General features: G+C 38.1%; 3 protein-coding genes and 1 pseudogene across 4 annotated transcripts; 2 read left to right on the forward strand and 2 right to left on the reverse strand.

Moving 5' to 3' along the window:
• Positions 1-6: 6 nt before the first annotated feature.
• LOC147929659 (uncharacterized) lies at positions 7-7,978 on the forward strand. The gene is made up of 32 exons (XM_087481522.1): positions 7-18; positions 264-327; positions 442-590; positions 692-819; positions 902-959; positions 1,122-1,219; positions 1,309-1,396; positions 1,531-1,596; positions 1,667-1,726; positions 1,892-1,978; positions 2,162-2,348; positions 2,463-2,506; positions 2,592-2,720; positions 2,833-2,964; positions 3,061-3,113; positions 3,208-3,256; positions 3,362-3,420; positions 3,543-3,682; positions 3,770-3,948; positions 4,045-4,173; positions 4,240-4,325; positions 4,473-4,588; positions 4,672-4,784; positions 4,883-5,006; positions 5,163-5,284; positions 5,396-5,543; positions 5,649-5,823; positions 6,125-6,449; positions 6,538-6,677; positions 6,987-7,111; positions 7,190-7,391; positions 7,562-7,978. Exons 2-32 carry the CDS (start codon positions 306-308, stop codon positions 7,647-7,649), a joined length of 3,621 nt encoding a protein of 1,206 aa, XP_087337648.1. The 5' UTR covers positions 7-18; positions 264-305; the 3' UTR covers positions 7,650-7,978.
• Positions 7,979-8,054: 76 nt separating this feature from the next.
• Positions 8,055-9,074, reverse strand: LOC147929660 (late embryogenesis abundant protein 47-like). Its single transcript, XM_087481524.1, has 3 exons — positions 8,796-9,074; positions 8,442-8,711; positions 8,055-8,336 (listed from the first exon to the last, which is right to left on the reverse strand). The coding sequence occupies exons 1-3, from the start codon at positions 8,934-8,936 to the stop codon at positions 8,178-8,180; spliced, it is 570 nt and encodes a 189-aa protein (XP_087337650.1). The 5' UTR covers positions 8,937-9,074; the 3' UTR covers positions 8,055-8,177.
• A 130-nt stretch (positions 9,075-9,204) lies between these two features.
• Positions 9,205-9,516, reverse strand: LOC147929661 (5-methyltetrahydropteroyltriglutamate--homocysteine methyltransferase 1 pseudogene; annotated as a pseudogene).
• A 1,319-nt stretch (positions 9,517-10,835) lies between these two features.
• On the forward strand, positions 10,836-12,377 carry LOC104736800 (uncharacterized). Of its 2 annotated transcripts, none has more exons than XM_010456860.3 (5): positions 10,836-10,986; positions 11,112-11,340; positions 11,450-11,538; positions 11,650-11,757; positions 12,042-12,377. In XM_010456860.3, the coding sequence occupies exons 2-5, from the start codon at positions 11,142-11,144 to the stop codon at positions 12,255-12,257; spliced, it is 612 nt and encodes a 203-aa protein (XP_010455162.2). In that variant the 5' UTR covers positions 10,836-10,986; positions 11,112-11,141; the 3' UTR covers positions 12,258-12,377. The 2 variants fall into 2 exon arrangements, with proteins under 2 accessions (XP_010455162.2, XP_087337649.1); XM_087481523.1 differs by having other exon boundaries at positions 10,840-10,986; positions 11,423-11,538.
• The last annotated feature ends 1,946 nt before the right edge of the window (positions 12,378-14,323 follow it).

The raw sequence follows: 14,323 nt of genomic DNA on the forward strand, positions 1-14,323 counted from the left end.
GTTGTTTCTAGCATACAGGTGGGTTTGTAGGGCAAGTTTCCTACAATGTGTTCTGTAGTCAAGATTAGTCACTATTTTTATTTGTTTACCAGTTGGTTTTAAATTAACATTTAGTTTTACTAATTTTGTGCACCAGGAAAGATTGTTTTGGGAGAACTTTAGGAACTATTAAGTGGCTTATTTAGCTTAAGAATTGACATCTAATAACAGGAGTAAATTTTTGGAGCATGACTTAATTTTCGAATTGGTTTTCTTGAAAGTAGTTTCAGGAGACAAGTGAGGAAAGTCTAGCAGCTGTTGCCGGGATGTTTAGTAGCAAAGCTAAAGGTAATTAATTTGATACTATGATGATTATTCATTACCTTTAAGGACCTCAGATTAAGATGAATTTTTACTCCATTCTGATGAAAGATGTCATTAAATATTTCCCCAATGCTATAGGAATTGAATGGATTCTTGACAATGATGCTTCCAGTGCGGCTGTTCTCGTTGCGAGTGAAGCTCATGCAATAACTTTGGCAATTGAAGGCTTACTTGGAGTTGTCTTTACAGTCGCCACGTTGACAGATGAAGCAGTAGACGTTGGGGAGGTAATTAATGCAGGGTTCTCCTCTGCCATTATGCCATATTCTTGCTACTCTTTGCCCGGTTGTCTCTTATCTCTCATAAATTTCCTTGTTCAAACCTCCAGCTTGAATCTCCCAGATACGAGCATCTTCCTTCATCTGATTATGTTGGGAAAACCTCACATCTCTGTATCTCAATGGTAGATTCATTGTGGTTGACTATACTTGATGCATTTTCCCTTATACTATCAAGGTATATAGCCCTTTTCCAGACTATACATTGATTGTGATGAGGCGAGCACTGAGGACTTTGTTTGTTCTAAATGTTCTTGAAGGTCACAAGGAGAGGCAATCATATTGGAGATACTGAAAGGATATCAAGCATTCACCCAGGTAAATGTAAACCAGATGGAAGTATCTATTTGTGCTGTGGCTGCTAAATGGTGATCCGTAAAAATAAAGTTTCCTTGTTCTACACTTTTTACATTGCCAGTTAAGCTTATGTTGTCGACCTATTCAGAAGATTTGATGAGTATACTTAAATATATCTCTCAGGCATGTGGCATTCTTCATGCTGTAGAACCCTTGAACTCCTTTCTTGCATCGCTTTGTAAATTTACAATCGTTTTGCCAACTGATGCAGAAAGGAAAAGGTATCTTGAAAATTTTGCTATATATCATGTCAAAGCTACTCAATTAATGCAAGCCTGTTAATTTTTTGGTATTTAATTTGTTGTTTCAGCAGCGTCGTACAGTCTCCTGTGTCCAAACGTTCTGAAGCACAGGTTGATCAGAAGGATGTCATTGTCCTGACACCCAAGAATGTTCAGGTACTTAATTCAGTATTCTTTATTCAGTGTCTCATTCTTTCGAAAAAACAAAATCTTCTTTGCCGCTTATCCATTAATAATTAGTTCGTTAAACGTGTTTGGCTGACCTAAGACCGTTTTTGATTATTTTTCAGGCATTGAGAACACTCTTCAACATCGCTCATAGGTTGCATAACGTGTTGGGCCCATCATGGGTGTTGGTGAGTATTTTGCTTCAAGTATGTTCAAGTAATCTATCTCATGATAACGAGAAATCCTAAACGAATACAGGTCCTTGAAACTCTGGCAGCCCTAGATCGAGCTATTCATTCTCCTCATGCAACCACCCAGGTAAATTTGGCAAAATCCCATGTAGGATTCTGTCTTTATGGCTGTATGCTATAGCTTGATTTTTATTATAGTTATTCTACCACAGTATCATTTTATCTTACTCTCTGATGTGTAAATACTCTTATGAATCTTCTAGGGAAGTATAACATTATTTTGTACTTTTAGGAGGTCACAACTGCAGTCCCAAAGCTTACCAGAGAGCCTTCTAGGCAGTACGCCGATTTTAGCATTCTCTCTTCTTTAAATTCTCAGGTAAGCCAGATCAATTTTCTTCTATAATCTATGCCCTTGGATTTCTCTTGTTAATGTCTTCTTGTTGAGATTTCAATGGCTAGAGCTACATAAGGCTCCTTGTTGATGTTCACGGTAGTTTGTATGGGGGTTAGCTAGATTCTGCAATTTCTGGTTCTTGACTCATTGCTTTCATCTTCCTAGCTGTTTGAGAGCTCGGCGCTGATGCAAGTGTCTTCTGTTAAATCACTTCTTTCTGCACTCCATATGTTGTCCCATCAATCTATGACAGAAACTTCCGGCAGTGTTTCATCAGCTTCAAGTAAACAAATTGGGAGCATCAGTTTTTCGGTGGACAGAATGATTTCTATACTCGTAAATAATCTTCACAGTATGTTCTGACATCTTCAGAGTATAGTCTGTTTTCCATGCTGTCGCCTTGTCTATTTGTCCAGTCTCTGGATTATTTTTATATTGGTCAATCTAATTTATCTTCGTATGACAGGGGTGGAACCACTATGGGACCAAGTGGTTGGCCACTTTCTTGAGGTGACGAGGCATTCATAATTTTGTTTATTTGCAGGATATCTGACATTGTTCTGGGCTTTACTGACACTTCAACTGCATATTACAGCTTGCTGAGCATTCAAATCAGAACTTGAGAAATATGGCGCTTGATGCCCTGGATCAATCCATATGTTCTGTCTTAGGTTCAGAGCAGTTTGGAGAAGATCCAGCCAGATCAAGAAATGCAACTCTGGATGTGAGATCTCTCTTCACTGTCCTTGTTTAAATTTGAGAGTTTTCCATCTCATGCAAAAAGAACCTAGCTTTGATTTTATCTTTTCCCTTTTTGGTTTTGTTATTCTTCTTAGGTAGAATCAAAGGAAACTCAGTTAAAGTCAGTTGAATGTGCTGTACTATCTTCCCTCAGGGTTCTTTACTTTTCTGCTCAAAAGGCCGATGTTCGAATTGGGTCATTAAAAATTCTCCTTCATATACTTGAGGTATATTATATACACACGATATGAACATTCATCGATCGAGCTTCGTTTACCTTTAATATCTAACGATTTGCTCCTGCATAAATTTTATATCCTCAGAGATGTGGAGAACAGTTGTATTATAGCTGGCCAAGCATTCTTGACATGTTGAGGTATGTTTCCTGCTCCCTTCTGGTGTCTTCCACGCATGTAAAATTGGATTTTCCATTCTATATACTTATCCTACTCCTCGTACATTCTCTTAAGGTCTGTTGCAGATGCATCAGAAAAGGATGTGGCGACCCTTGGGTTCCAGGTAAGTAAAGGGTGACTGCCTGTGGATTCAATAAAAGTTTTAGTGTATGACCTTAGTCCATCGCTTACTGATGCCTTGTCACTGATACCTTGTTTGTTCCTCCAGAGTCTCCGGGTTATTATGAGTGATGGACTTCCTACTCTTCCGGAAGACTGTCTCCATGTGTATGATCCTTTCTCAGTTATAATTACTATGCTTCATATTATACCCGTTGATACTTAGTTGTTAGAGATGCAACATATTACTAGTTTTTATGAGATGGTGGTTAATGATGTTAATATTTCAGGTGCATAGACGTTACTGGAGCTTATAGTGCACAGAAGACTGATCTGAATATAAGTCTGACAGCCATTGGTCTGTTGTGGACTTTGACTGATTTCGTAGCAAAGGGACTCCACCATGGGTCTCTAGCGGACAAAGGATTGGGTAAATTAGTTTCAAATCCTCGTCTGCACTTCTCACCTCAAGAAGCTATATATATAAAATATTTAGTAAGCTGAGCTGTTCCTGCAGGATTCAATAATGCAGATTCCACTCCACATCAAACAAATGGTGAGGACGGGGAAGGCCATATGATCAGCAATTCGAACAACTCAGATTATGAAGCTCGAAGACAAGTGGTCAATCATGAGAAATTGCTGTTTTTAGTCTTTTCGTTAATTCAGAAACTCGTGGATGACGAGCGACCAGAGGTCTTTTCATCGACCACCGTTTTATGTTAATTTTTATTTTCTTGGAAAGTTGGTGCCCCATCAAGCTTTTTTTTTCATTGCTATCAAATTTTCCAGGTCAGGAATTCAGCTGTGAGGACATTTTTTCAAATATTAGGAAGTCATGGGAACAAACTTTCAAAAAGCATGTGGGAGGATTGTCTATGGAATTATATCTTCCCGATGTTGGATGGCGCCTCTCACAAGGTGAGGAAAGTGATTCGAGAAATTCATTTTAGAAGACTCTTCTGACAGGTGAATCCTCATTTGTAGGCTGCAACATCATCAAAGGACGAATGGCAAGGGAAAGAAATCGGTACTCGAGGAGGGAAGGCAGTGCACATGCTTATACATCATAGGTGACAAAAGGAATTCTCTTTGTGTGGATGTCTTCTGCATTTTCCTTCTCTTTCTTATAGTCTTGGATGCCTGAATAGCTCATTTATTTCAAAAAACATTTACCAGTGCCCACCACTGAACCTTGCCATCCATTTTCTGATCTGCAGTCGCAATACAGCCCAGAAGCAGTGGGATGAAACATTTGTCCTTGTCCTTGGAGGGATAGCCCGCCTCTTTCGGTCTTATTTTCCTCTTCTCGAAAGCCTACCTAACTTCTGGTCAGGTGAGAGAATTGTCATTTGCCTTGACTGTAGTGCTTATTGTTTAGGAGAGGCTGAAATTTTGTGGAACTTTCTACTTCTGTAGGATGGGAGTCTTTGCTTGCTTTTGTTAAGAACAGCATTTTCAATGGGAGCAAAGAGGTATCACTTGCAGCGATAAATTGTCTGCAGACAGCTGTTGTGTCCCACTGTGTCAAGGTAACAGCGCTATATGAAAAATCTATGAGTTACTAAGTTACTATAGACACCGTCATAACTATGTTTCACTCTTTAAACTTAACCCTTTCATGAATCAGGGAAACTTGCAACTCCGATATCTTAATTCGGTACTGGACGTGTATGAGCTTGTTTTCCAGAAGTCATCGAGTTACACAGGCGACACAGCAACCAAGGTGAAACAAGAGATTCTGCATGGTTTAGGTAATTCAGTTTTTTTCAATGAAATATCTGCATTTTGGTTTACGAAAATGAACAATTTTAGTAAATAGAAATGCCTGAAACAAAGGTGTTCTTCTTTGCATGACAGAATTTGGATCTTACTCTTTCCTTTTTCTTTCTCGTCCAATGTTTTGACAGGTGAACTATACGTGCAATCACTGAAGATGTTTGATGATAAAATGTACATGCAATTGTTGGGAATTGTAGACTTAGCTATAAAACAGGCCATCATAAATAGTGAAAATTTTGAAAGTGAATATGTAAGTCTGTTCTCTCATTATTCATCCTTTACCTTCTTCTTCTTCTTCCTCTCAAGTACTAAGTCTCAAAACTTGGCTTCCTGCATCTCATTCTTCCATTGATTATTCAAGGGACATGTACCCCCTGTACTACGTCATGTTTTGGAAATCTTGCCCTCTTTGGGTCCTCCTGAGCACCTTTCGTCAATGTGGCTAATCCTGCTAAGAGAGTTTTTGCATTATCTTCCACGGGTTGATTCTGTTCTGCCAAATGAGGAAGGTGAGATTGAGATAAACCACATATAGGTCACTGTGCAAGTAAGTACTTGATGTTAATTTACTCTCAACAAGTCTTTATCTAATATTCTTTTATCATTTCACCCAGGCAGTGAAGTTTTGGAACATAAAGCTGATGCTTCGTCTGAAACAATTCCAACCACAAGAATTACGACTAATATGTTTGCAGAAAAACTGATACCTGCCTTGGTAGAGCTTCTCCTTCAAGCTCCTGCAGTTGAGAAGTATATCCTGTTTCCCGATTTCATTCAGAACCTGAGAAGGTAAAATAAACTCATTGTATACCCTTTATTGATTACGATAGGCATTGTGCAAATGGGTTGGCTCTTCTCACCTCAAAAGTCTCATAACATGAGTTTCGAAAGGGAATCATGGGTTGTTTGCTTAATCTAGTCAACCCAAACCTCCCCTTTTCCTCTCTCATGTTCCATGTCCCTGCCCAGAATTGCTAAAATAAATGGTTCTTGAATTTCTGTAGATTGGTTGAGTTATCATGTCTATATTCCTTCTGTTGTGTCTGGGAGAAGTGTGTACAAAAAACTAAAGGATCATTTTGATTTTCAGGTGCATGATGACAAGACGAGACAATCCAGATGGTTCACTCTGGAAGGTAGCAGCTGAGGGCTTCAACCGTTTACTTGTTGAAGATGTGAAATTATGTTCTGTGGGTGGTGACACAGACCTAAAAATTAGCAAAACAGCTAGAATACGCATTTGGAAAGAAATTGGAGATGTTTACGATATATTCCTTGTTGGTTATTGTGGGCGTGCACTTTCTTCAACTTCTCTCCCTGCTGCAGCACTCAAAGCCAATGAGACCCTTGAGATGGCCTTTTTAAATGGTCTTGGCGATATCATTCTTATGTCGACCATTGATGCACCTCGAGAAGTGAGTAGCTTGAATTTCATGTAAATCGTTCTCTGTTATCCTAATGTCTGAGTTATTTTTGTGCTGTGTCCACTTCTTGAATAAACAGGTCCTGGAGCGGCTTGTTTCAACCCTAGATCGCTGTGCATCACGTACATGCTCATTGCCTGTTGAAACTGTAGAGCTTATGCCTGCCCACTGTAGTAGATTTTCCTTGACATGCTTACAAAAGTTGTTTTCCTTGAGCAGGTAATATCGCCTTGAGCATATTCATGATCATAAGCCTATTCCTTTAATTTTTTTATTGCTTCTTCTCCAAAGACACTAGTATTTCATACTTTGATAATATGATAGAGCTTGCTCCTCTAAAAAATCCCTCCTCGACATTAGTTGGGTATTTTGAATCAAACACATATAACAATATGTAGACAAATCATAGAGAGAGACTTCAGGCGCATTGCCATTCCTCTGCAGAAGATTAGAAATGTCCATGAATAGTGATTTGGTACCCATTCTTACACTCATGTTTAACAAACCGATATCATTTACTTTTTTTAGTTTCAGCTCTGAAACCAAGGAGTGGCACTCCACAAGAACAGAAGTGAGCAAAATCTCTATCATCACGCTAATGGCCAGATGTGAATTCATTTTGAGTAGATTTTTAATCGACGAGAATAATCTAGGTAAGGGTCTCCATTTTCTTTAAATTCTAACATCTTCTTTGCTTGCCATTCCTTAATCTGTGGTTATCTTTATGACAGGCAACCGTCCGATCCCAACAGCTAGACTTGAAGAGATTATCTTTACTCTCCAAGAACTTGAGCACCTCAGCATTCATCCTGAGGTTGCATCTGTTCTTCCGTTGCAACCTTACCTGAAAACCATCCTACGCGAAGATAACCGCGACACCGGTGCGCACCTACTTGTTCTTTTTCCCTCCCTGTGCGAGCTTGTGTTGTCAAGGTAATATTGCTTCTTCAGTTGCAGTTTGTCGTTCGAAACAAAAAAGGGTGACAAAATCTCTGTACGGTCACTAAAAACTCAGATCTCAACCCATCAAATTCAATAGTGGGGAAATTCTGTTACTAAAAGATCCTATCAAATTTTGATTTTGAGAGTTTTGTTTTCACCAGGGAAACGCAGGTGAGGGAGTTGGTGCAAGTTTTACTACGAGCAGTTGCTATGGAGCTTGGCCTAGAAAAGGTTAGTCTATCTAGCTGATGGTAGTAGATTGGAATGTTTCTCAGGAGATTGGAGCTCTAAACTTTCTCTTCTTACGCTAGATTGTTGAGAGAAAATTTTGGTTCTCTACCACATAGGTTGTATTCTTTGTTTTAGCTTGTACCGAATTACCTGTGTGCTGTTTTAACATGGGAGTGTGCTTCATTCTTTCCCGCTGATGTTACAATACGCCATTCCCCGAGATTTTATGTATGTCGGTCCAACAAAGTATTCTGTTAACTGATTCAGAGAACCATGGTTCGATTGTCAACCCTGTCTGGACCAGTCAAACCTGCTTTCATTTATTTGATCCATTTTCTTTTTGACAATGTTTGTTTTAACTTGTTTTATTTTCATTCTGATTTTGTTGGATATTCTTTGAATTAATTTTGGGTTTAGATGTAGTTTATACGTAAATTAAATATGTATAATTAAAAAAAATCAAAATCAAAATCTTATAGACATCGACATATATACACATTGTAGTCAGTTTATATAAACTTGGCTACCAAGAAAGAAGAATGGGTATCACTTGGCCTGATTAATTCGAGCAGCAGCAGCGACGGAGGCAGCCACGCCGGTTGGATAAGTAGTAAGATGAGGATCGTTCCTCATCTCTGCGCCTGTCACTCCCTCTGCGTCTTTTCTTGTTGCTGCTTTGTCTGACGGTAATTTACTACTTGCGCCCTTTCAAAACCATTGTACCCCACAAAGGAGAAAAAATCGTTAGAACCCACAAATGTAAGAAACAAACACGTACATGGATCAATGTTTTTGCACATGTCTACTCACAGTGAGAACGTCAGCGAGCGTAGTCTTTTCGTCTTCGGAGGTGACCCGAGAATTAAGAGTGGCGGCTGATTGAGCCGAGGCTGCAACCCCGCCAGGCATGATGTTGGTCCGTCCCGTAGCTCTAACCTCGGCTGCTTGTATGGCAGCTGCGTCACTCCATTCAACGGGCTTATTACCTGCTGTGAGAACCGCTGCCTCTAGAGCCTCTCCAATCGTTATGGTTCCTTCCGATGCTGAAGCCACCTTTTTCTTGTTTACTTCTCCCTCCACCTACAAATGTAACGTTCTAATTACGTGAATTATATATAATTAGAACATATGGTTAGAAAAATATATATGATTTGAAAAATGGACCTTTTCACCGGAGGCATCGGCGACAACACATTTCTTTTTGTCCTCGGCTGCATTAATACCTCCAACCGCCGCCGGAACCTTTTCAGCCTCTCCTTTTCCGTCAGCGCAATCTATAAGTTTCTCTAGTTGTTCTTGGCTCATCTTTTATTCTCAAACCTGATATTTTTTTCTGAGCGATATTTATATTTGTAATGTTCAGAATTTATATTAGTTTTGCATGAGCCATTCAATTCTGTGACTTATCTTAGAAAGGTGCTCCTCAACTTTCTCTGATTTTTTATTTTTTTTTAATTTTAATCTAACTTCTTCTAAAATATTCTTTTTAAGAAAGTTATTAAAAACCAAACAAAACACAACCATTTTATAGAGAAAGAGAAAAAACGTTTCCTTGTTCAAATCAAACTTTTCTTCACTTGGCACTGGCGAGCTGGGAACGGATAAGCTTGGCGGCATCAACCATGTTCTTGAGGGCGGGCTTAACCTCAGTGTACTTACGGGTCTTAAGACCACAGTCAGGGTTAACCCAAAGGATGTTCTGCTCTAAGACAGCAAGCATCTTGTTCACCCTGTCTAGGATTTCCTCAGAAGATGGTATTCTTGGAGAGTGGATGTCGTACACTCCTGGACCGATTCCGACACCGTACTTCACTCCCTCACGGAACACAGAGAGAAGCTTCTCATCAGATCGGGAGTTCTCAATGGTGATAACATCAGCATCCATGTCGATGATGGAGTGTATGATGTCATTGAAGTGGGAGTAGCACATGTGAGTGTGGATCTGATTCATATTATTCTTCTTTCTCTCTCCTCCCTCTCCTTTCTCTTCTCTCTACGATTCTGTTCGTCCTAATCGCCCTCAAAAAAATATTGAACCCGCCGGTGACCGGCGTCCGGTGGCTTCACGTCGGTGCTCTCCCTTTGCCTTTCTGCCCCTGTTTCTCTTTTTTCTTTTGCTTCTTCTAATTTTGCGGCAAAGTGCTGAGTTCGAGGTAGAAAGATCTCAAATCTGTTTTTGCGTTGTCGTCGGCATGAAAAGAGGACGTGACGGAGCTTGAAGACGGCACTAGATCTTCTTCTTTCAGCCTTCGGCTTAGGTTTTCCCGGCGCGATTTCCGTCTGGATGAATCGATTTTATCTCTCTCTTGCGGCTCTTCGTGGTGGCAACTTTCTGGTGCGGAGCTTCATGGTGGGGAGTCTCTCAGTAGCTGTTCAGAGCGGCTGCGGCGGTGGTGTTGTGGAGGTTTCAGAGCGGATCATTTGAGGTTTTGATGTGGCTCTGTTGGTGGCTCAATTTTTGTTGCCTTGTGTGTCGCTGTTTGTTGTCTGTTGTTTTTTTGTTCAGGCTGCGACTTTAGCGAAGTGGGAGGAGTTAATGAGACATGGTGATTAAAATCGTGAAAGACGATTGCGCGGCCACTTTGGTTCTAGCTTTTGTCTCCCCTCGGGGAAGTGTGTAGGGGAGTATGATGTTGTGAGTAAGGTGGAGCCGGCTTCTTCATCTCTCGTGCTAGCAGCAATATTGGATTCTGATGAGCATTTCCCAAGCCGCTAGTGTTGTCACCTGATTGATCAATGGTGGTTCCGGTCTATGGTTTTTAACCACATTTTTCGAGTGTTTTCGTGATCGAGAAAGCTGTAGGTACTAGGTTTGAAGACTGCCTTGATTGCATACGCTCGCGGCAATTTCGAGTTCATGTTGCGCTCTGCATTTGTCTTTCTCTATTGTGGTTTCTTTCGTCTCATTTTACCCTGCTTTGTTGTATGTGTTTGCTTGTTATTGTTCTTATTTTTTGCATTATAGTTTTTTGGTCTTTTTCTGCCAACTGTATTTCTCTATGACAGAAAAATTGGTATAAAACTTAACCTTTTACCAAAAAAAAAAAACTTTCTCAGATTTTGGTCTCTTAATTTAGCCATTAAAGAATCAAACATATCTATAGTTCGGTTTGATTAATTTCGTTTCGATTAAAAACAAACCGACAATTAAACCAGTACGATCCGGTTTAGCTTACTAGATCACTCTCGGTTAGGGTTTCGAAGTTGCAGTCTCTCTCACTTCCTTCTTCTTTCCCCATTCACAAAATCGTGAAAAGAAGAACGAAAAAAAAAAAAAACTTCGCCTACTCGCCGCAACGTCGCCGCAACCAACTTACTTTTGCTCACCGTCTCGCCGGAGTTTCGACAATCTCAGGTTTTCTCTTGTCTCCATGATTCAAAATTTTGCGATTTAGGGTTTTTAATTGAATCAGTTTTTTTTTTGTGATTCAATCTTGTAATTAGCTTCGCTCTTACTCTAAGTGTTTGATTGATCAACAGAGAGAAGAAGAAGAAGAAGAAGGAAAGAGAATGAATCAGAACGCTAATGTACCGGTAGAAGTGATTGGTGATGAGGAGGTGGCCATGCTGCACGAAGGAATCGGTTTGATACTTTCGCGGTGGACTGCTATGAGAGCCGCCGTCGAAAACGGTTGGGGCGGCAAAAATTCTCAAGCGAAAGCTGAGAACACCATCTCCCAAATTTTCGATCATTTCAACTTATCAAAAGGTTGGTTTCTTCTTTTTTTTTAATTCTCCTTAGTTGTGTGTTCCCTCACTCCAATGGTTGAATTCTGAATTACGATTACTAGTTCTGCAATGGTTGGGTTGGTTTGTAGATCCAATGGACTATGATCGGTTAGTTGATATTCTAGAGAATGGTCTTAATGAGCTTAATACAGAGGCTGATGATGGAAGCCCCGAAGAGGTATATATGTATACTATTTCTTTTGGAATTACGATTACTAGTTCTGCAAAGGTTGGTTTGTTCTCTTGTTTTGGGCTACTGAGAGTGTTTTACTTGCTATGCAATTGAAAGGTGACAGAGTCACTACTGGATTTGTACCAAGAATGCTGTGTTGGTAACTTCCAAATGGTTGAGAAACTAAGGGCTACTAAAGTTAAGGCGAAAGCAAGTGTTGTCAAGGTTGGTGGTTCTTTCTAGTTTCATTTTACTTCTTTTAATGCTGTCTTGTTGCTTTCACATTCCTGAGTCACTAATAGTAAAGCTCATGTCTAAGCAAGATATTGTCTGTAGTAATATTAGATATCCAGTACCCTTCTTGGAAATCCATGTCTGTTTGTTTTTTTTTGCTAGGGTATTTCAAAATTTTACTACATATGTTTGGTTCCTCGTACACATCTAGCTGGGTTATTTCAGAGTTTCCCAGAGTTAGAATTGAGTGTCTTATACCAATTCTTGTATTGTAGGTTGCAAATGGTAATGATGAGGATGATGAGGAAAGCGACCACGACGATGATGATGAGGATACTAGCATGAATGATGATCAAACCACAGACATGATGGTGGATGCATCTGAGAACAGCTCAAGCCGTAAACCAGAAGCCATGCCCGTTGATGAAGCAGCAGCTGATGATGGCTGGACGGTAGTTCCATCTAGAAAAAACAAGGGAAAGAAAAATTAACCGGTCTAGGTTCCCAAGGTGTTATGTAATTTTAACAAAAGTTATTTGGAAAAATAGACACTTTTCAAAACATAATTGTAAAATTAGTACAATCACTATTTACAATTAGCAAATTCTACATTTTTTACTGTTTTCTACTGCTCACATGACCTTTCCCTCATCAACATTTTATATTTACAACAATGCCGTTGAGACTTTGATTTTTTTTTTCTAATATATGCTCCCTACAATCTTAAAAACAAAATGCTGGGTAATTAAAATTGATTTTTTTGAAAATTTTCAAAATGTATAAAAATTTCTGTTTTTTTTTTCTTTATAATTAGATATATTTTTTGTTTGATAATTTTATTTGATAACGTTAAATATTTTTTACAAATTTTGTATCCGTACACATTAATAAGTGTACAGATGTCCGTACACATTATTAAGTGTACAGATGTATGACACATTATTAAGTGTACATATGTAATTTGTGTAATTTGTTTAATTCTTAGGGTTTAAGATATTTGTATCACAATGGTTTTGTTCAAATTACATATGTACATTTAATATTGTGTGTTTGTAAACTTAATAAAGTGTATAGACATCAGTACACTAAATAAAGTGTACGGATACATAAGATGTATATAATATATATAAAAATTATGAAATAAAATTCTTGTAAAGAAGAAATATAGATTTTTTTGTATCTAAAAAAAATTCTAAAAAAAATTATATTAACAATTATTTGAATAATTATGATTGAAAGAAAAAAAAACTTTATTTCACACCCACACACATACTCCTTTTGGTAATCTTCTCATCTAACCCTATGTACCACAATCTCTCATATCTCACACATTCTCTATTACACAACACCTAGTTTTCTAATTTTGAATAGTAAATGTATTAGTTTGCCAATTAAGTTTTCAAAATGTACTAGTATGGAAACAAACCCTTTTAACAACAGTTTTGGTTGTTTATTTATATAATATATAGATAGCACTCTATAGCTTGTCTCTCTCTAAACAAAATCAGAAGGTTATGTAATGGTTTTTTGCACTCAAAATTTGCTTTGCATTCTCTCACTCACTTGGAAATTCTATGGTCTTAAGCAATGCATCAGATTTCTCTCTGTTTCATGTAATCGTTATTGTAATGAAAGGAAGCAAAAGGTTGAAACAATGATATTCAGTAACATGTAAAATACAAAAATGGAAAAATGGGAACAAAACAAAAATTATTCTTTCGGAGGATACTCTGCGGGGAAACTAGTTTTGCACAATAGTGCGTACATGAGAAAAGAGAAAACTCTAGCTCTTAGCTTGTTTTACATAGAAGTCAACATGACAATTGCCGATGCAGAAACGAAAAGGGACCGTATCCGGAGTGACGTTGTTCTTGTGTGAGGAGTTCACTAATGTTGACTGGGCAGAAGAGAGAACTGGTACCAATTCATGACGAAAGACGAGATGGAGATTGATCTTTCTGAACCCTCTGACTCAGAAGACGAAGGCACAAATGATCCAAGTGGTTAGAGACCTAGAGAGTTCAGCTTAAGAATCGAGGTTCTCATGGTATTGTATGATGATGCTAAACGTATTGATTGCCATGTATATATACTAGGTTTTCACTGCCGTGTAAATTTTAAATTATTGTATTTTAAACAATAATTTTTAATTTATTTAGTTTTCAAATTTCAAATTAATTAACTTTTGTCTAATATTTTTATAATTTTGTTAAAAGTATTTTTTCTTCTTCTTACGTCATTTTAGAACCTAATTACATTAAATTTGTTATTCGATATAATATAAAATTTTAAAACATATAGTTTTGTTTTCTAGAATTAAACAGAGGTATATGTCCATATGATATGTTAGTGTATATTTTTATGTGTATACATTTTTCTTTTTTGGAATATTAAGAATGTGTTATAGTATGTGTAATATTTTGTAGTTCATATACTAAATAATTTATAAGTTAATTTTTCAAACTATGATTACAAATCTATAGTATATGAAATAAACTAATAGTTTTAGTGTTGGTTCTATAGTCCAAACCCGTCATGCTAGGCGGGTCACACAACA

The sequence above is a fragment of the Camelina sativa genome, chromosome 13, assembly GCF_030686135.1.
Source record: "Camelina sativa cultivar CO46 ecotype springtype chromosome 13, ASM3068613v1".
In the NCBI taxonomy this organism is placed as follows: domain Eukaryota; kingdom Viridiplantae; phylum Streptophyta; class Magnoliopsida; order Brassicales; family Brassicaceae; genus Camelina; species Camelina sativa.

Excerpts from the sequence above, each read along its gene's own strand:
- LOC147929659 (XM_087481522.1), top strand. The coding sequence starts at position 306 with ATGTTTAGTAGCAAAGCTAAAG. Across the intron at positions 3,257-3,361 it reads TGGCGACCCTTGGGTTCCAG|AGTCTCCGGGTTATTATGAG; the intron begins GTAAGTAAAGGG and ends TTGTTCCTCCAG. Across the intron at positions 3,949-4,044 it reads TGGATGACGAGCGACCAGAG|GTCAGGAATTCAGCTGTGAG; the intron begins GTCTTTTCATCG and ends CAAATTTTCCAG.
- LOC147929660 (XM_087481524.1), bottom strand. The coding sequence starts at position 8,936 with ATGAGCCAAGAACAACTAGAGAAACTTATAGATTGCGCTGACGGAAAA. Across the intron at positions 8,712-8,795 it reads CCGATGCCTCCGGTGAAAAG|GTGGAGGGAGAAGTAAACAA; the intron begins GTCCATTTTTCA and ends TTACATTTGTAG. Across the intron at positions 8,337-8,441 it reads CGCTCGCTGACGTTCTCACT|GGCGCAAGTAGTAAATTACC; the intron begins GTGAGTAGACAT and ends TGGTTTTGAAAG.
- LOC104736800 (XM_087481523.1), top strand. The coding sequence starts at position 11,142 with ATGAATCAGAACGCTAATGTACCGGTAGAAGTGATTGGTGATGAGGAG. Across the intron at positions 11,341-11,422 it reads TCATTTCAACTTATCAAAAG|TTCTGCAATGGTTGGGTTGG; the intron begins GTTGGTTTCTTC and ends TACGATTACTAG. Across the intron at positions 11,539-11,649 it reads ATGATGGAAGCCCCGAAGAG|GTGACAGAGTCACTACTGGA; the intron begins GTATATATGTAT and ends TGCAATTGAAAG.